The sequence below is a fragment of the Grus americana genome, chromosome 2 (assembly GCF_028858705.1).
Source record: "Grus americana isolate bGruAme1 chromosome 2, bGruAme1.mat, whole genome shotgun sequence".
NCBI classification, from domain to species: Eukaryota; Metazoa; Chordata; class Aves; order Gruiformes; family Gruidae; genus Grus; species Grus americana.
The window spans coordinates 70,694,793-70,716,250 of NC_072853.1; the positions used below are offsets into that span (position 1 = coordinate 70,694,793).

Consider the following 21,458-nt stretch of genomic DNA (forward strand, 5'->3'; position numbering starts at 1 on the left):
TCTGTTTCTGTGAAATATGCTGAGACCTTTTTGCAGCAGTTGATACTCTGCCTAGGTTGTCTTGTAAGCTTGTTAGGCAAAATAATTTTACTAGTTGTGTGATGGCAGCGGCTGCTTGTTCCATTTTCTTTAGCAAAGTGGCAGAGTACTCCTGCGCAGACTAACTTCAGGAGGCCATCTGTAACCAGTAAAGACATATTTGCAGTTTTCAAATTGATCAGTCTCTGGGAATGGAAACAGTAGAATCACCTTAGCACAGATTGCACCTAAGTTATTCCTGTTAATTAACTTATTTGTTAGGGTTTCTTACCAACATAGTTGTCATGCTTCTTTATTCTGAGCTAAATTGCACAGGGCCATACGAACATCCCAGCTTATTTGAGGTCAGCTTGGGGATCTCAAAAAAGGTGCTGTATGATAATCTGTGGATGTAGCATTAAGCTTCAGTTCTTTCACTTTGACCAAAAAAAATGTTAGAAGCAAGAGAAAAGTCATAATTGCTTTTGTAATTTTAACAATAATATCAAAATATGAAGTTGATATTATGAATGGGGTGTTATTTGAGAGGGCCAGTTCTGAGCCAGAGTGTCAGCTGGAGAAAAATCAGGCTGAACTTTTGGTCCTGAACCAGCAAGTAGAAGAGCCCATCAAGGCTGGTGTGGCAGCATAGCTTTCACTGTGCAGCCGGCCTTTTCCCACAGTAAAGGAGGATCTTTTCTGCTTCTCGGGCTGGTGAATTCAGTTTTCTGTATCCCTAGCTCTTGCTTGGATAGCTCTCTGTTCTTTGTAGGTGTGCTGCAGCCTGAGGGAGAACGCGCTGCCTCTTAAGCTAAAGTGACATTCACGGTCTCTTCTCCCTGAGCTATAAGCGGCAGGTGAATATTAAAGCTGTGGTCTGGTAATGCCACCCAAAACTAGGGGCCCGTGGACTGCTTCAGCTTGTGCCTGCTGTTAGGTAAAGGATTGCTTTTTTTTCCTTTTCCCACACTTTAACCCTTGCAGGTGTGTCCGGGTGACAGCAGGTCTGAAAGGGCTTACGAGAGTCTCCTTGTTCCTATGAACAATAAGAAATTAGCTTTAGAAATATAGTACAATGAAATCTTCAATTGGATTGACTGCTGACTTGCTGTGTCACTTCATGTGTGCCCGTTTCATTCCAAGTTCTGAATGCAGCATCTGTGTATGTGATAGCAAACAAAGTCTCCTCATGGATACTGAAGAACGCTGAAGCTCAGACACTTTTCATCCTACCATGGTACTGGAAATGAAATTCAGCTGATGATAGGTTATTTCGAAGTCTATGAATGTGTATGGGGAAAACCCAAATACATGTCTTTTATTCACTATCCAGCATGAAGACAATTTTGTATTTTAAATGCTAAAGAAATAAACTTGTAAAGATCTTGTATGCCCTAAGTATATATTTTTGTCCTATGTTTTCTTTTATAATGAAGTTCAAGCAAAATATTTCTTATATTTTGGAAGGGAGGTTTAGGCCAGCCAGTGCTGTACTTTCCAGGCTACAAAAGCAGGTTTTTTTAAGTAAACATCTAAAAATGAAATTGTATTTTTAAATATGTGACTTAGAATCCTTAAGTTAAACATCTTTCCTTAGCAATTGTATATACCTAAACAAAAAGCGAAACCGTTGCAGCTGCTTGTCTATGTAGTTGTTTGTGTTTAGTGGTTTGTTTATATTGCTTTCTCCAATTGCTCTAAGGGTATTAAGTGCTCCATGTAAATCAGTAATGTTAGAAATAGAAGTCAGAAGTAAATTCCTTTAGAAGTGATAGATTTTTGTTTCCTGGAGGAGGACCAAGACTAAGCATCTGCTAACTTTGTATTATGTACTATACAACTTCAGTGTTGCGGCACTGTGCTGAAAGTATTGGGCATCTGTTCAATGGGACCACTTTCTAAACGTTTTTGTAACTCCTGTTATCTCTCCAGGTGTGTAAGGCATTTCTAATTTGATCGCAGGTACTAGTTCATCTTTTTGGAAGAATAAAATTGAGTTCTCAACAAGCTGAGAAATAATACAGGAAAAAAAATGGTTTTGATCTCCTGAATTATTGTTAAACGTGCATTGAGGATATCATTTATATATTTTGGAAAAAATAATGCTGGTTTTGAACACACTTGAGAATTTAAGTGCAAAAGCAAAAAAGTTAACCTTTTAAATGTTCAAATTTTGGAATTTTCTCTTACCGCTACTAAATGCAAGTTAGGCACTGCCATGAAGAGGATGCTTTTAGTTGAAAACTTGTGATGACGGAGCAGGAAGCTGGTTTGTAGGAACTCACTTGCAAGGTATTATGTGCTTGTTCCATCAGTGGTACAACTTCTGTTGACTTCAAGGCTGCTCAAGCAGACCTGCTGTGTTTAAAGACACATATTGGCCGCAAGCTTTTTATTATAATAGCCCTTGGATGTGCAGTGTAAATCTGTAACAATATATAGTGCTACTGGATAATAATAATCTGAATGCATATCTTCTGCTGTAGATTTCCCTCCTGTGGCTCCTGTGGTACATGTACATAGACTATTACCTTTGCACTGAACTGACTATACTTCATAACTGAAAAGCAAAACCAAGTAGTGTACTAAAGGTGACTGCAGCTTGTGGTTCCAATTGTGGAAGTACTTTTTCAGAACGAAAAGTATAGCTTCAGTGCTACAAATTTGATTTTTATATTTTTTATTAACATGCATGGAAGACTAAGGATAATATTTTTTAAAAATGAACTTGGTTTTGTACATTTTTCAATGTTTAAAACTATATGATTTAAGATTACCTCTAAATACCAGTGATCAGTCAATTCTTAAAGGAAATACCTCAATTTGAGCATTCTTTTCTTGTTAATTGTCCGATAGGTTGAAATGGACGATAGCATGTGATGAACTGAGCCAAATGATGTAGATGCTTAAACAATGCTATGTAAGTCGTATGATGGTTTACTAAAAGGGAACTAAATGATACACTACAAGTGTTGATGTGGAGTATACAATCATGGCTCATTCTGCCCAACTGGACATTTTCCTTATGAATGGCTTGTAAATTGAATTTTCAGTGTGAAGCCAAATTAAAAATGAAACAAAAAAATGTTTGGTTTCCTCTGGATTTTTATTTTATTTTTTAGATATGAGGTTTTTTTATGAATGACAAGGTTTACAATAAGGGGAAGGATACAAATGATAATTGTGAACATGACTGAGTCCATACATGTTGAGGTGTGCTTTGTTGATGTATATTCTCTGTGACAGTGTGTGTAGGAGAACGGTGTTTGTTTACCTGGCAACTGGCAGTATGAAATACAGCGGTTTAAGCGTTTGGGGTTTTTTGTTTGGGGTGTTCAGGGGTTTTTGTGGGGGTGTGTGGTGTTTGGTTTGGGTTTTTTGTGTTGTTTCCCCTAAGGATGACAGGGATATTGACTCCAGTTCTATTTTCTGTGCTTAAAGATTATCAAAAGATCTGAAAAGATTCAGAAAGGGGGCTCCAGAAGCTTGGAGAACAAGTCTGCCTAAATTAGACTGGAGTAGCTCTGGCTACTTTTATTTATCCAGGAAACAGACAAGAAGTGATCCAACATTCCATGTATGTACGTACATGAGAGATTCACAACAGAGGGTGGAAAAAAGGCATAATGAGGTCTAGTGGCTATAAGCCGAACTATTAATACGAATCCTGCGCTGTGCTTACAGTAATGCCCGGATTGCCTGAACCCTTCACCTGCCCGCCTGTCCGCTGCCTCGCTCATCTGCGCTGCAGGGAAGCTCCCTGTTGTGCCGCTGCGCCGGGCTGCCAGGGTGGTCATCTCTTCACCGGTGCTCGTGTCTTGCCCTTGCCTACCTTCTGCCCGAATCTCCCTGCTGAGGTCACCGCTTTCTCCTGGTTGACACCACGTGAGGGGAAACATGAGGACAATAAGAAATACTCCTTTTTTACCGCCAGCGCAGGGCCTGGCAGAGCTTTCCCAGCTCCCTCGAGGGGCAGCGTTTGGTAGCTCAGGCCTGGGAGTGCTGCCGGGGGCTGCGTCCCTCAGTCGCTGAGGGGTGGACACCGGTCCCTTCCCTTCTTCCGGGTACTGCCACCGTCCGTGTTTGCTCCTTTCTTATCATATTACACCACCTTTCAGTCTGTACCAAAGGTAATTTTTTGTTAGACTGCTGAAGGATTTTTATTGGGTTTAATTATTATTCCTTTGTATTAAGTCCTAAGCTGCTGCTGCTCCCGGGGGTGGATGATGTGGGAGCACAGTGCCGCGCAGGAGCCTGCTCTCCCCCTTCCTCCCCCTTTACCCCTCGGTTGCCTAGCCTCACGTCACGGGCCCTCCCTCGAGCCGCGGGCGCTGCGGGGCACACGGAGACGCCGAAAGCCGCCTTAGCGCCGTCAGCTTCGCCCCTGGCCCGCCCCTCGCCCGGCGGGAAGGCAGCGGCCAAGGGCTTCGCGCCCCTCAGCGCCCCCTAGCGGCGGCGGGCACCGCCCCGCTGACGTCACACCGTGACGCACCCGCCGCGGACCAGGACGTCTCCGGGGGTGGGCACCTCCCAAAGCCGGTTGCTAGGCGGCGGGGAGGCGCTTCCTCCGCCTGCCGGAAGTGACGAGAGGGCGGGTGGGGCGGTTGCCTGCGTAGGGGATGCGCGAGCGGCGGCGGCGGGGCGGCCCGGCTGATCCCGAGCGGGGCTGCGGGGGGGCGGGGGGGGGGCGTCCGTCGCCATGCTGAGCCGCAGCTCGTTCACCAGCCTGGTGGTGGGGGTGTTCGCCGTGTACGTGGCGCACACGTGCTGGGTGATGTACGGCATCGTCTACACGCGGCCCTGCCCGGCGGCGGCGGGGGGCGGTGCGGCGGGATGCGTCTGGCCCTACCTGGCGCGGAGGCCCAAGCTGCAGGTAAGCCGGGTGCAGACGGTGGATAACGGGCGGTCGGCCGCGAGCGCCCGGTCTGCGGTGGCGCCGGGAGCAGCCCCTGCTGCCCGAGGGAGGCGGCCGGACACCGCTTCGCTCCTCGGTACCGTGTGGGCTCCGGTGCCGGCCTGGTAGGGCCTGCCCGGGCCTGGCTCCTCCGTCATCGGCGCTGCGTCCTGGGCGCGGGAAGCGCCGCGCTGACTCGGCTGACAGCTGCGGTCACGCGTGGCCCGCCCGCGGCCCGAGCGCGCAGCTCCCTCTTTCTCCCGCTGTAGCGCCGCGGTTGTCGCGGGCGGAGGGGTGGGTGGCGGACAGCGGGGGTGCGGGCTGCGGGCCGTGCGGCTGATGCCCCCGGCTGAAGCACGGGGACGGTCAAAGTGCGTTCTGTGCCTTGATTTCGTCTGTCTGTCGGCACGTACACTGAACAGAGCAGCCGGGACGGAGAAATGGCTCAACGTGCTTGGAAATCTTTGACTTGAAGTATAGGTCATCCTATAAAAATGTATTTGGTGGCTGTGTTACCATGTGTTTCTGCTCCTAGAAGGAGGGAGGGGGTAAGCTGACACCTGTGTTAGTTTTTTTGTGTACGCTGTTTTCTTTCCGAATGTATATAACCATCACGAGACTGGGGAAGTTAGTGAGACTGAAATACAGCTCCGTGCTCGAAGTGTACTGATGCGTGAACTTCGTGTTTCTGTACTCTGATTTCTCCATGCTGTGTTTCTGTTTCAGTTAAGCGTGTATACTACCACACGGTCAAGCATTGGTGCTGAGAGTAACGTAGATCTGGTTTTGAACGTGGAGGATTTTGATATTGAGTCCAAATTTGAAAGGCAAGTATCCAGACTACGAATTCTTTGTTTAATTCTAAAGTATGTATCCTAACTAGTAGTTACGTGTATGGAAGTATGCATGAAGTAAGGTAGACTGCGATGGCTGCGTTGAAAGAGTGGAGTTGTTCTTGCATTCCTTGTTTTGGGGTTAAAACTATTTTTGCTTGCTGTACAGGATATTCAGTTCACACTTGTTTTCGTAAAGTAACAACCTTATTTGCCGTGTTAAGGCAGGAAAGATGTTAGCTGGATTTCAACCTTAGAGTTGAGGACAAAGTGCTGCTGTTAATAAAACCAGTATTTTTCTCTTTAATTAAAAGTTCCTGGAATGTTTCATGAATTAAACATTGGTAAAGTGCCTGTCTTGATGGAAAGGGTGTGCTGTGTTCACCTGGCACTGAGAAATAGACTCTTAGACAAACTTTTCTTACATTGACAGTCATCTCGTAGTTGCAAGAAACAAAGCTTGCAAAGCCAAGCTACACTAGTAAATACAGAAATGCTTTTTTTTCTCCTGTAGATTTTACGAATCTTGAATGCTGACCCATGTTATCTTAATTTTCAAATTTCACTGAAACCATTCATCTCACTAGCTGTGCTAGATCGATAACATCCATATGATGTGCTGAACTTACATATTGGTTTGTTTGGATCAGCATACTGTTTTCAGCCAATATAGACAAATGTTTTACAAAAGCATGCTTTGCTTATAATAGTAAAAATTATTTTTCATTGTGAAAATCTAAGTCCCAGTGCCTGGAAACGCTTGAGACTTTCATCTAATAACACACGTAGCCAGTGCTAATAGCCTATTGTTCCTAATAGCCGTGGCTTCAGACCTGAAATAGAGTTTGGAAGTCAAACCATGTTCTCTTGTCCTGTGTTTTAGCAATATGCTTTTCTGTAACTGTTTTAGTGCTAATAATTATAAAAGTAAAGCTTCTTTTTCTGGTAATTTAGGGTTTTGAGATCTTCTGAAGGGATGTTGGTGCTAAGATGGAATAAGTTTGTGCCCTTAGACAAATTCCCAAGTATGACACTGCACTCTATATATGCTTCTATACAATTAAAATGATTAGAACTACTTGTTTTGTGCTTCATGTTTTCTGTCTCGCTTTTGTTTAAAATAGTTGCCTTATTCTTGATTCTCTTGTTGCAGAGTCTCCCAGATTCTTTCATGTTCTGTGTTTTCTATAATTAAAGAACATACTGGTCTGTAGTTTAGGTCATTAAACTTTATCTCTGAGAGACTTGAAAATATAAGAATTGTTTTATCGACAGAGTCTGCTAAACCACTGAAAGTATTCAGAGCAAAATAACCTGAGCAAATGTACAGGAATAGAGGAGGCATTATGTAAGGTTGCAAGTCGGATGATTTCTTGGCTAACACAAGGGGGGGTGACTCCATGGTTTGGGGCTCCAATCTGGAGTTCTGTGCTTCACATGCCGTAGCTGAGAGGATATTTTATTAATGCAAAGTGCTTAGCAAAACTTTTGATTTTCTTTTTAAGCTTTGTATCATGTGTACAACCTGTGAGACACATTCACCACAAGGAAGGCTGTTTTCTTTAAGCGCTGTGATAATTTCGGCCTTACAACCTATTGGCAGGGGAAAACAACAAAAGAACTGATCATGCAGTCCTGTGTTACCTAGGGTAATAAAGGATGAATTGGACAAGGATTAAAGTATCTTAAGATAATAGTAAAACCTTGGAAACGCAAATATTATGGTGCATACTGGAGTATATAAATCGATCCCATCCAGCCATGGCTCATCAGGGCATATTAGCCAGAACTAATTGTAGTGTGCCAGGCAACCCAAATGGGTCTTTTTTTTTTTTTTTTTAATGTCCCCAACCTTTTTTTGCTTGCTACCAGCAGATCTTCAGTGATCCTTACAGCTAAATATTTCAACATGTGCTGTGTCATCTCATAATGTGTTTATTTTGTATTTTAGGACGGTGAATGTCTCTGTACCAAAGAAAACCCGAAATAATGGCACGTTATATGCATATATATTTCTTCATCATGCTGGCATTTTGCCTTGGCATGACGGTAAGCAGGTGCATATAGTAAGCCCTCTGACCACATACATGGTCCCTAAACCAGAAGAGATTAATTTGCTCACTGGAGAGTCAGCCACACAGGTAGGTGGCTTTTCCGTCTATAGATGAACAAGTGCAAAAAAAGTAATTTCTTTCATAGATGCTTCTAGTGTTAGCATCTGCTGTGCTTGCATTTTTACACTAATGATGATATTAGGAAAAAAAAATCAAACCACCTCTTCTCAATTATTAGCTTGTACGCTAGTAGGAGACCGCTTAGCACAGCAGAGGTAGAATCCTCTGCAACACTGGCTGCTATTATAACACTTCCCTAGTTAACATTAATGACTTCTTTAAGGATTCATTACTTTTGGTAGAAATACTGTTTGTTCTGTTACAGCGTGATGCTGCTTTCTATAGTGAATTAGATTCATGTGAAATAATATGCTCTGCTTTTATAAAATAGAGATATGAACTTAATTTTGACATTGGTGAGAGACCAATGTCAAATTGTTTCTTTTCCTTTAGGATGTTCTTTCTTTTCACTTCACTTCAAGAGAATAAGATAGTGTCCTTTGACAAATGCTATGATTACTCACCAGGGAAAAAAAATGTAGTGTTATTTAATGAAATACTTGTGAGTGGCTGTTGTGCCTCATATTAAGTGGAGCTTGAAAATTTCACTCTGGTCTTTAGCATCTGAAATACACCTATAGCCAGCAGTGCTGTTTCTAAATCCTGTCAGAATAAAGTTGAAAATGAGTTGAGGCTAGAGTGCAGCACTAAAAGTCAGAACAGGTGATGTTCATCGACAGAAAAGCAAGTAGCATGCCCTGGGGATAAGTGTCTACTGAAAGCTAAGGTCACACTTGGTTTCAGCACTGCTTTACACAGCATTTGGAAGCTCAGAAGTTCAAAACAAATGGTCTGATTTTTTTACTCCCAAAAATTAATATGGTTGATCATCCACGTCCTTTTGACTGTTACTTTACAGTCCTTATTTCACTTTTTCTGACTAGTATCCAGATTCCTGAGGTACTAAGATTAATTAGCTGAATATTCATTCTTAATGAACAAGGCTGTGAATGGGCACTGAAGTTTTTCTGTGTCAGATTATGGTGGGCCTTTACAATCTGTTCTGTCATATTTGAGCAAAATACTTGAACTGGTCAAAATTAAGGTAAAATGTTTCTTAGTGGGCTTCTCTATTGTGATATAGCTAATGACTCCATAGTTCTTGTGAGTTAGAGTATTATCCTGTTCAAAATTCTGTACTGTTTAGCAGTATGTATGTTTGTTGTATTTTTAAAGCAAATTGAAGCAGAAAAACAGACCAATGCTCTCGATGAACCTGTCTCTCACTGGAGGTCAAGATTAACCTTAAATGTCATGGTGGAAGATTTTGTGTTTGATGGATCATCCCTCCCTGCTGATGTTCACCGTTACATGAAAATGTAAGCCAATGATTTAATTTTGCTGGATTTGTTATTATAAACTTACTGCACATTTCTTCAGAAATTCTCCCTGGCCTCCTTTAGTATTTTATGTTTAAATCGGTGCTTAGGAGACAAGAATAGATACTCTTAATGCTTGCCTTTCAGTAGTGACAATTAGTAAGATATTATGTACTGTAAAACCTTACGGGAGATCTCTTGTTCCTGGGCAGCTCAGAGTTTAGAATACTTTTTTTGTACAGAGTTATCACAGCAAGACAAAGCAGAATGACAAAAGACACAAGTAAAATGCTACAGCAGACTTCATATCCCCTTGTTCTCAAATCATACTTCTGGCCTTTAAAGCAATTACTGTCCCTTGACCTTTGCAGTTATCCTTCATCTGTAAATTACCTGTGCAAACTGCAAGTGCTGAAGAAGCACAGCTAATCTCCTGTGACATCTTTTTTTCTTCCTTTATGATTGGCTTTATGTTACTTTGACAATGCGTGTTCCTACATTATGTTATTTTCTCAAGAAGATACTGAAAAGCAGGGATAGGTTTTTAGGCCACTGAATGCAGGCAGTAGTTTCTGTTCACAGCTTGCTTAAATTACTTCCAGTGTTAACCATATAAATAGTGCTGTATTGGCTTGTGCTGTATGTTGATGCCTTTCTCTACAAGTACCCTGTTAAATCCAGAAGTAGTTGCTTAATCAGTAGACCCCAGGGTTCTGGGATAGAATCATAGAATGGTTTGGGTTGGAAGGGACCTTAAAAGTCATCTTGTTCCAACCCCTCTGCCATGGGCAGGGACACCCTCCACTAGACCAGGTTGCCCAGCTTCCCAGCCAGAACAGATAAACGTAGTAACTCGTAAGATAGGCACATAACAAGAAAGGGTTGGACTGGGGTTGATGAACGAGGATATTTTTTCTGGTCATGTTTAGATACGCATCAGTGCTGTTTTGTCGTTGCATTATACAGGAAATAGTTTGGATATGAAATAGCCTGCTGCAATTCCACTAGCAGTAGTTTTAATGGTAGTTATTACATAGAAATCTAAACCTCTTCAGTTAAATAACCAAGCAGACTTGATTTAGTACTCTTCTGTATTGCTGTTGCCCATTGTATGTTCAGACTGCAGTCTTTCTCAGCATGCACAGACACTTCTTTCTTTCGTCAACAACTAAAATTCAACTTTCGGGCTTTAAGAAGCTCTGTTATGCTAGTTCCATAAACTTCTACCAGCAACATCACAGTGTAGATAACTGCCCTTCTAGTGAAGAACTTTAAGAATTTGTCTCTCTCAGGGCATTGGGCTAAATACTTTTCTAAGATACTGACAAAGCAATTGCATATAGGTTGTAATTTGCTAAATAATGTCCCAGTGGTCAGTATTGTAGAGGGCTCAAAGGCTGGGAAGTTTCTATATTGGCTTCATGCAGGTTCGTGAGGTGGTAGAGCAATCCAAACATGAGTTTCTGTTGAGCAGAAGGCAGAGAAGACTTCTGCTCCTAGTGCGCTCTCTCCAGTAGTCTCTAGCCTTCCTGTGTGTGTACCAGCCATCGTGTTCATAGTCCCGTGCTAGCTAGAGCATGCGCTGTTGCTGACCTGATAGATGTCATTGGGGGTGCAGAGGAGTGGGGGCGGTGGTGGAGAGTTGCCATTGGTGTAGAAGGAGAGGGATACTTGAGACAAAGGATACAAATGTATGGTAGTAAACTTCAGCACATTTCTCTTCAACATGCTTTTTAATTTTCTCTACCCTTGGTCATGCAACAGCTTCAGCATCATCACAACCAACTTCAATTGTCTTTTTTTTTTTTTTTCCCCCTAGAGAAAAGTAAAAACAAACTAAAAGGAGAAATATGATATGCCTGATTTTTTTACACAAACATCTCTTAATGAAAGACTCTAGGCTAGTGGCTTCTTTCTTGCTGTGTGTTAAAAGAAAATGTGCCTGAAAAGATGGTGGGAAATAGCTACATGAGTTGATCTGAAAGTGATGAATGAGTGCTAATTTGAATAAAAAGTAGTTTTCTTTTTAGATCACTACAGTCATAAAATCCATGTTTAAACATCCTAGGGTTCAGTTGGGGAAGACAGTGCATTACCTTCCAATATTATTTATTGATCAGCTAAGCAACAGAGTGAAAGATTTGATGGTGAGTAATAGAATACCTTTAATTACATTTAATAGTTTTAACAGTAATCTGCAATGTTGTGTTAATTAAGATTTTGTCATACGTTGTTTACTATAACAAAAAAGCATAAATCACAAAAGGACTCTATCAATGACTGTTTAACTTAATGTGGTCAGCTGTGGTCACTGCAGAGGCTGGATCTGGGTTTTGAGACTCCCCTCTGGCAGAAGTATCTGCCAAGCACTCCTGCCTATCCCACCAAAAGATATTTGGATTCCATTGCTTCTGTCTTTTGGGTGGATATGGAGGACATCACTGCAGCACCAGCTGTGATGGGAGCAGTCTCATGAGCAATTTGACTCCCTAAGCTGAAGAAGTTGTGTTAGCATCCCAGAGTGGCTTCTGATAATCTCCTAGGGAAATGACCATACTGAACACAGCTGATACTGGAGCTACACTAAGATAAGTCAGCAGCTATTCCCTTCTCTCCAAGAAATTCACTCGTTAAATTTTCTGGTGGTGCTCTCTATCATGCTAGAGTAACTCCAGCACCTGAAGGTTGGTGTTGCGGTGCATCCAGTGATTTTGTGCACTCAAACAAATCAGGACCTAGAAACTTCAATAATGGAATTACAGAAGGATGAGGTTGGATGAGATTTCTGGAGGTTGCTAGTCCCTGCTCAGAGTAGGATCACCTAGACCGGGTTGCTCAGGATTTCTCTAGTTGGGTTTTGCGTGCATCCAAGGATGGAGATGCCATAGCCTTTCCAGGCAACCGGTTCTAGTGTTCAGTCACCCCTGCAGTTAAAAAAAGAAAAAAAAAAAGAAAAAAAGGTGGTTTTTTATACATTAATAGAATTTTCTGTAATCAGTTTTTGCCCAACTCTTCTCTTGCGTGCAGTTCCTTTACTACAAGTTACACATGGCAGTCCCCTACATTTCAACCATGTTTGTTTTAGCAGCTCTTAATTAAGCCCTGCGGTTCTTTTCAGTTGCGATGACTGGAATTTAGCAATCAGTTACTGAGAACAAAAGTCTTGGGGAATGTGTCAAAACTGTTAAATGAGTATGTCTGGATTCAGCATCTTCTAGATGGAAGTCTTGGTAGATGTGAACTTTCCATAGACCTTCTAAATTGCCTTTCCAATTCATTAACTTTAGCTCAGACAAAGAATTTTGTTACTTAGTGTTGGGGAGAATCTTCTTTAAGAACTTGTATCCCCTCCACCCCAAGCTTGTTCAGCAAAATAAACTCCTGAGCATTTGTTAGAAATCTTGGTAGCGGATAGTTTTGGCCAGTATTTCTTTAGATACGCTTTTGTGATGTCTTGAGAGGTCATTGTCCTTTGTTTTAAGTTTCTTACCACAGCTCATTCAGTTCAGTACAGTCATATGAGCTTCTAACTGGTCATGTACCCTGTTTACAAATAAACTCGGCATTCTTATGTTAATAATAACACTCCTGCAATTGTCATGCATGTCACGGTTAATGCTATTGTAACTCACTGCCTTAAAGTCGTTAAAAATCCTGAGAAGTGCTGCAAAGTTCCATCAAAACTAGCAAACTTCTCCTTCAGCACTGGCTTATGTGGCTTCTCAGTAGTGACTTGCCAAACTGCTCGCAAACCCTGCAGAAAGAGTGGTCTGATAGTATGCACGCTGTGAGATAATGAGGGGTAGGTGAAGAGCAGGGAAGAAGGTGATACAGCTCTTGTGGTGATACAGCATTTGGCTGTAAATAGGGGCATAGATGCTGTTTGGTGTGCCCGACCTAAAGTCGTGAAGCTGAAGGTGCATTTTCCCTGCTTGTGCTAGGCTGCATAGATTTTGAAGTGACTATTATTTTGGCCCAGATGTAGGTATAGAGGTTATGGGTTCCTCATGTTCTTACATGTTCTTGCCAATGCTGAGAGTTTGGAGATTACACAGGATTCTGATTTAATAGAGAGAAAACTTTAAAATTCATACTGCTGAACTTATTTGCTTTGTTCACACACTGTTCTGTAGTACTGATAGAGTGCTAGAAGTAATATGTGATGTTCTGAGGCTGTACTACAAGAGTAGGTTGTATTGCAGAGGTTCAGTAACTCCCTCGTTTTCAGAGGCTTAGCAATCATCACACTCAGCTAGGTTGTGAGGCAACACTTGTGGACTTCTAATTGTTCATTGAGAAAGAGTTCGTTCTTCTAATCTTTATATGTTCATTTAATTTGCTTTTGGTGTTGAAGAATTCCTATCTCTGTCTTGTTTTGCAATCTGACTTTCTCCCTATGCTACCCGTAACTCCTTAGTAGTGCTTTGTCTGTGTAGAGTGCAGTTGCTGCATGTTTTGTTTTCTGTCCTGCATAAATAAACTTCTTTTTCATTTTCTCCCAGAAATGCTGATGCTTTCTTTGATAGGCTGAGATATTGAAATGAGAATGGAGGAATTACAGGCATCCTTTAAAAAGAAGCAGCCTGGAAGATGTTTATGTAGCTTTTGGTAAACAGCTGTAGAATCTCGCCAGCATTCTCTATTGTCAGCTCTAACCACATTGTTTTCACCCTATTTTGTTGTTTGTTTGTTTGTTTTTTCCCCAGACAGTTCAGAGATTCCTGGCACCATTCTAGTTTCTCAGGCTTTCTCCCTGCTGTATTTATAAAACTTTCTCAGCTTCCCTTTCTCTCCCATGCGTGCATGTTCTGCTACTGTCTGAAAAGCTTACAGGGTCTTGGGAGGCTGGGGAGATTGAGAATTGTTTGTACTCACTGGAGGAAAGGGTGAAGAGGAGAGTGAACGTCGTCCCCAGTTCCCACCTGACTGCTGCGTGGGGAGGCTAAAACCGTGTTCTGTGCCATAAGGATCAGAAGAAGCCTGTTCATCTCAGTGTCAGCTAACTAATTGCTGTAGAAACAGATACAGTGTTGAGCAGCAGTTCTGAGATGGGAATTATGATTGGCTAGTAATTAGGAGCCTGGAGCAATAGATCTCGAACTGTTGCAATTCAGAATGCCTGCCTTTAAGGATAGCTTGAGCTACCCTTAAAAGTTTAAAATTTGCACCTAGGTAGCTACGGGGAATTGTAACATCTGCAAGGACAATTTTTTTTTTTTTTTTTTTGTTTTAAACTTATTTGAGAGACAGGCACCTATCAAGCAGAAGGATCTGAGGTAATTTAAGACTTTGTTTTTCCGTAGCTTAAGGGGGCCCCAGGTAGTTCTTATCATAACTAAAGTGTAGATGATACAGGAGGATTAGCTGAAATTATTTCTCTTGGAGCAGGAAGAGGATTTCTGTGACACCCCATATCCCAAGTTTTGCAGGCAGGGTAGCTTGCTTAGCTTTAGCTGCGGTGTCTTCACCAGTTTGAGCAAGTAATATCATCTTGCTTCCCCACCTTTTGTTTTGGTATGAGTTGTTGTAACTTTAATTTCTCTCAGAAACAGCCTCAATTTAGTAAAGTTTTGACTACGGCCTTTGGGATGTGATTTTTATTTTTTTTTCATCTTCTAGTTTAGGTAATCTTAGCATATCTTAGCATATACTTTCAGAGAAGAACTGTCAAAAGAGAGAATTCTCTTAAGCACACTTCCCACTTGAGCTGAGACCAACAGAGGGAACTTTATGGAAACATCTCAGAGGCATTTGTATACAGTGATAGTGAGGTTGCTATAAGAACTTGAACAGAATGAACTGCTAATTTAGCATTTCTTGGAAAAAAAACAGCAAAGACTTCAAGCATGGTATAAGAAGTCTAAGATTTTATTCCCTGTCAAAAAACAAACTGACCTCTTAAAATTGTGTGATTAAATTAGTCTGATATAATCACTTTCCTTTATGAAAAAAAAAAAAGAGTGGAAATAATCGTTGCAAAATTTCTGCTATTAAAAATGAAACTCAATCTTTTTGAAATACAGGTTATAAATCGTTCAACAACAGAGCTACCTCTTACAGTGTCATATGACAAAATATCTCTTGGAAAACTCCGATTTTGGATCCACATGCAGGATGCTGTGTACTCCCTCCAACAATTCGGTATGTTTTTTATCTTTAGTGACTTTAGGCCAAAACCACCCCCTCAATTTTTTTTTCTTGTAAGTACATAGATGACACTTCACTCTTTCTTTTTTTTTTCTGGTTAGCTGGTGAAAAGGTTTAATGCTACAAATTTTACGTTGTTTTACATGAAGGTAAAGATAGAAATAAAATGTTATCAAGTGGTAGGAAACAAGAATACAGAGGTGAATTAACCATTTTTAAAATAAATTTTATTTGGATAGTACTACTGTAAAAGCATAAGGGGCCAAAATAGAGGAGAGAATTTTCACCACAGGTTTCCTCTATCATCCATGGAACAGAAAAACTGGATCAGTGTTACACAAGCTTTGATAGAAGCTATATATCGCTGGTCATTCTATCCCATACGTACAGTGAAATACAGGCAGGCACAGCAAAGTCTTTGGGCTCAAGCTGAGCATAAAGAAGGAATCTGGGTTCTGATCATACTGCTTCTGACCCTTCAGATCTGGCTGGCCTGTCACTTTGGCTCACTTACAAATTTATAAGGTAATTCAGATAATAGTTTAATGCATGGAAAGCCTCCAGTTTAAATTCTGTGTTTCACTTAAATGTAATGGAGTAAGTGTACACCTTCACTCTGAAGTTCATATGCTCTGTGTTGGTGATGACATAGCCAAGCTTTTACTGTCTTTAAATGTTTCTTCCACTAATGCACACCTTTCTAAGTCTAATCATGACACTTAAAAACCTGCATCTTATTTTCAGGGTTATCTTTGCGGACTTAGTTCTCTCTCAGTAGATTGTAGTTGGCTTCTTTACGCTAGAGTAAGGAAGTACATTGTAACTGAACTGGTGATGTATATGAATGTAGGATTTTTTTCCGATCCTCTCTTTTTAAGCTCTACAGGCAGCAATTTAAACTTTTTTTCAGGCCAAGAGATCTTAAAAGCTCTGTGCTGTATTATTTTAATGATTCTTGAATCCTTTCCAGTTTTTTTTAATTTTTTTTTTTAAATGCAGATAGATACGGTATTCTACTAGTTTCCCAAGAGACATACACGGGGGTAATGCTGCTTCCATACTACTCAGTGTTGTTCTTTGTTCACCAAAATTTAGTCAGTAAGAGGGAGAGGGTTTGTTTATTCACTGTAATCTCTGAATTAGTGTTTTATGATGGACAACTTAACATTTAAGGCACCGATTCTTCTGGGAAAAAAAACCAACTCTGGTTCAGCACTAGTTTCAGAGTGCAATATTGTAAGACACAGTACCTGTATACAGTGTAACTTAACTGAGAGTCTAGACGTTCTCCATTTCTTTTGCAGCCTAAGCTTTTCTCATGTTTTGTTGGGGGAGGGAGGGCAGGTAAGGAATAAGGTCATCCAAAGTAGAATCCAGCTGCTTCTCCTTAGTTCAGGCTAATGCATATCAAAGCTACAAAGTATGTCTGCTTAAAATAACTTTAAAATAACTGTCTTGAAAGAATTGAGTAACTGCTTGTTCAGAGTTTGTGTGAGGCATTTGACCACCATCATTTCTCCATAAATTTTTGTGAGTCCTCTCAGAATGGCATAATTGAAATTTTCATGTTCCATGTCTTGGCTGTCTTGTGATGGACATGTAGATCAAGACCTGTCATCCTAGGAGTACCTCCTCTGCCTGGAACAAAAGCTTACCTAAGATGCTGCTTGTTTCCTGTGTGCATGCAGATAGTGAAACATAAAGTTTAAAATATTCCTTTTGGAATAACTTATGAAAAGGTCACCTTAGATCACTTGCAAAACTCCAAAATCACTTGAAAATGGGTAAATTCACATTCTTGCTGTGATGCAGGACAGCTGATAGGACAAAGTAAATTGGTAGTGAACTCAACGGTGTCATAACTAGCACCATTGCTGTAAATGAAGCATTGTGTATTTTCTGAGAACAGTAGACTTCAATCACAGTGACTGGAACTTTCTACTTCATGAAGAAAGCACCTTAACAATGGCTGAAGGATTTCAAAGGGATGCTATATCTTCTGGAAAACACAGTCTTTGGTGCTGGCAACCATATTTATCACGGACAGGTTCTAACTTTTTTTTAATTAATGGTTGTCCAGTATGTAACAAGAAAGCAACATTCCTCCTTTAGGAGAATTGCAAGACAGTAGAAAATATGTATTCAGCTTACAGATTGTGATTTCTGGACGATGCTTTGCCTTTCTCCGTTTATCAAAGAGAAGCTTCCAAATTAATTCTGCAAGGACTGTCAAAGGAGTTGATGCCTCATCCATGATGTGGGGTCTGTACGGTTGCATATATGGCCATGTTTCCCGCTGATCTTTGTTGTCCTCCATGGTGTAGTCTTTTTCTCATTTTTCAGTTTTTAATGTGAAGCTCACTTATACGTATCAAATAAAAGCTCAGAGACTAAGTTGAATAATGCTTTGTGTTTCCACACAGGCAAGACTGACTTCCTGTGCTTGCCTTTTGTGTCTCTGGTACTCAGTTTGGGTTGTAGTTACACAACATGTTAAGGGCACATCAGCCTGCTTGTAACTGATGGGTTTTGTTTAAGGCAAGCCAAACAACTAGCCAAAATATAGGTTTTACCAGCAGAGCTGCCATCTTGTTTTGGATTTATGATTCCTTCATAAAACATGTGCAGATGAAATAAGATTCCTTTCACACTGGACTCTAGCATAACAGCAATTAACTGTCTAGTATTTCTTGCATAATTACTTGTTCTTTCTCTTAGGGTTTTCAGAAAAGGATGCAGATGAAGTAAAAGGAATTTTTGTTGATACTAACCTGTACTTTCTGGCTTTGACATTCTTCGTAGCAGCTTTTCATGTAAGTGGAGAAACTTTGTTTTTTAGGGATTACAGCATATGACATAAAAAAAAGGAGTGGGGGTGGGTTGAACTTCAACTCTTTCATTTATTGAGAACTGTTCTTTGAAATAGTAATTTCAGTAGAGCAATAGAAGAAGTTTCTGGTACAAGTCAGCTGTATTTCCAATACCAAGTTAATATACAAATCTCAAAGAAGATAGAAATATGAGATGACTAGGTATAAACAAAACAGTCTTGACTGAAATATGAAACATTTAATTTCATTATCATCACTTTTTTTTTTTTAGCTGAACCAAAGCACCCAGAATTAATATGCCTGTCAACGTTGGTTCACATTTTCTGCTAAGCTGAGTTCTCACAAACCTTACTGCTGCAGTGGCATAGCTCAGGCACTGACAGTAGGGTTTGAGGCTCTAACTTCTAACCCCTGGAGAAATTTAGATCAGCTGATGTAGATTACTTCCAAAAATTGTCGCTGTAAAGTGCAGAGCTTGTGGCTCTAGGCATGATTGTTTGTTGTGTCTCTCTGTCAGCATTGTGTGTGTCTTGGTTTAAATATGAATCTTTATTTTAAAGAACAGGTTTTTTAGACTTCATTGTTCTACTTTGAACATTTTTGTCATCTACAATTACGCTCAATACAATTACCATATTCCGGGATAGATAAGAACTTGCTGGGCATATTATGTTTCTTTCTACTTGCATTACGTACAATTAATTTGGTTGGAAACCCTTAGACTTCCCAGCCATTTAAATTTTTTTTTCCATTCTGTTTAGTAGGTTGTAAGATATCTGTAGGCTAGGATTAGCTCTTCTGATATTTTTTCTTTTGTGTATCATTTGCCTGAATTAAAAAAAAAAAAAACACTTTTTCATTAAAATTCTCTGACCCAAGAATTTCTTGAATTTGTGCTGCTTTTTTTTAAGACAGTGGATGCATAAAGGAAATACTGAAAAATATCCCGGTGGCCAAAAGGGCAAACCGCATCCTGGGGTGCATCAAACTCCGCATAACCAGCCAGTCAAAAGGGGTGATTATCCTGCTGTATTCAGTGTTGATGTGGCCTCACCTGGAGTACTGTGTGCAGTTCTGGGCCCCACCATTTAAGAAGGATGTGAAGGTCCTTGAATGCGTCCAGAGGAGGGCAACAAAGCTGGTGACAGGGCTGGAAGGCATGTCCTGTGAGGGGTGCCTGAGGAGTTTGGGCCTGTCTGGTTTGGAGAAAAGGAGGCTGAGGGGTGACCTCATGGCTGTCTGCAGCTTCCTGAGGAGGGGAAGTGGAGAGGGAGGTGCTGAGCTCTTCTCACTGGGATCCAGTGACAGGACGCGCAGGAATGGTTCAAAGCTGCACCAGGAGAGGTTTAGATTGGACATAAGGAAGCATTTCTTTACCGAGAGGGTGGTCAAACACTGCAACAGGCTTCCTAGAGAGGTGGTCAATGCCCCAAGCCTGTGTTTATGAGGCATTTGGACAAAGCCAACAAAAACAACAGACTTTAACTTTTGGTCAGCCCTGAAGTGGTCAGGCAGTTGGACTAGATGATCATTGTAGGTCCCTTCCAACTGAAATATTCTATTCTATTCTGAAAAAAATACTGAAAATTCTGGAAAAAATAGTACAAACAAATTTAATGCTAAAATGTCCTTGAGGTTCAGATCAACTTCTTGGTGATGAAATAGGAGAAAATGACTTGCTGTACTTTAGGAATTTTTAAAAAACTTTGGTAATATCCAAGCCTAAATTGACTATCAGTCCAATACAAAGCACTTTGAATCTAATTTAGTGTGGCTTTCCTTGGTCTGTCAAGGAGGTGAGCAATTCCTCAGGGTCCTCAGTTCTTCATCCTCTATCATGTGTTACCCTGTATTGGGTCACTAACTTTCTTTACCAGATGCAGTGTTGTAGTAGTAGGAGTACCATTCCTTCTGTCATTTTGCACTGCTTTTGGAGCTTGGGCTTCTAAATCAGTTTTTCTTTTTAGCTTTTATTTATGGTATTTATTTTTTATTTCTGAGGCTTCTAAACCAGGTTTTTCTTGCAATTCCATCTTAAATGCATTTTTAACAGTTCAGCTGGTAGTCTTTAACTAGTGCACGTTTGAGTAAATGAGTATGTTTATTGCTATTTGCAGCTTCTCTTTGATTTCCTTGCATTCAAAAATGACATCAGCTTTTGGAAGAAAAAGAGGAGCATGATTGGGATGTCTACAAAAGCAGGTATGAGCCAGAATGTGAACTGTTGTGCGTGTGCTATCTAATATATACTGTGTGTTATTAGTCTTACTCTAACTTGAAACTTTGTAGATCCACCAAGATGACAAAATGAGATGTATTTGTGTATGAAAAGAAGATGGCTAATGGGCTGGTTCTAACTTCGTTAGCACTGTGCTCAAGTATCACTTACTTTTAAGACCTCATGTCACTTCTGATGTTTGACTGTCTTACAGTTGAGAATAAGTTTAATATTAAAGTCAGCCACCAGATTTCCTGTGGTGAAGGAACAGAAAAATACTATTTGATATCTCAAGATATATATAGGAGAAGTTCATGCTTAAACTGCGTAAGATGGAATTGTAGTAAATAGGCCAACAGTGTTCTGTCAGCTCAGCTGTTCATTTAAATATTAATAAGCCTTTTGTTTTCATTTTTTCTGTCTAGTGCTTTGGCGGTGCTTTAGTACTGTGGTTATATTTCTTTTCCTTTTGGATGAACAAACAAGTTTATTGGTACTAATCCCGGCAGGCATTGGTGCAGTGATTGAGGTGAGTTCTTAAAGCTGTAGAACCAGATACCAGTATTCACAGCAACATCCATAGTTTATTGCAGAAAAAGAATGCTCAGCTAGTTGCTGGAAAAATTACTGCTGGTGTAGTATGCTGTCTTAGCAGTGTTAACTGGCTTTCGGGGTAGAGGAGATTGTGACTCTATCAAATAACTAAACTGGAAGTATGAGGTTTTTCTGGGATAGGTCAGCTGGTATTGTGGAAACCAAGCATAGAGCTGTGCTGAGGTTCCTTCCTATTACATCATCTGATAGGCATCACTCCTGATGAGGTATGTATGACCATGTCAGCATACCTTCCTGGAAACAGTGTGCCGTCAGACAGTGCCACAGGTCTGCAGCTTTCTCCTTGGCCATGACTGAGGTGCTTGGGGAAGGAGGGGAAGGAGGAGACTGCTGGCTGCGTTCATTATTCCAGCAGAAAATTTTTTAAGTCTGATGTATTTCTGTGTGTTAAGTTTTCTGTATCAGATTT

General features: G+C 40.8%; 1 protein-coding gene across 1 annotated transcript in view; it reads left to right on the top strand.

The window, feature by feature from the left end:
- Positions 1-4,633: 4,633 nt before the first annotated feature.
- The window catches only part of CLPTM1L (CLPTM1 like), a 29,410-nt gene continuing 12,585 nt past the window's right edge, over positions 4,634-21,458 (top strand). Inside the window, exons 1-9 of the mRNA XM_054817636.1 lie at positions 4,634-4,891; positions 5,639-5,739; positions 7,697-7,886; positions 9,096-9,238; positions 11,307-11,385; positions 15,262-15,379; positions 18,104-18,198; positions 20,334-20,418; positions 20,860-20,963. Coding sequence (XP_054673611.1) covers positions 4,718-4,891; positions 5,639-5,739; positions 7,697-7,886; positions 9,096-9,238; positions 11,307-11,385; positions 15,262-15,379; positions 18,104-18,198; positions 20,334-20,418; positions 20,860-20,963 — 1,089 coding nt within the window. The 5' untranslated portion in view covers positions 4,634-4,717. The remainder of the gene's footprint in view (positions 4,892-5,638; positions 5,740-7,696; positions 7,887-9,095; positions 9,239-11,306; positions 11,386-15,261; positions 15,380-18,103; positions 18,199-20,333; positions 20,419-20,859; positions 20,964-21,458) is intronic.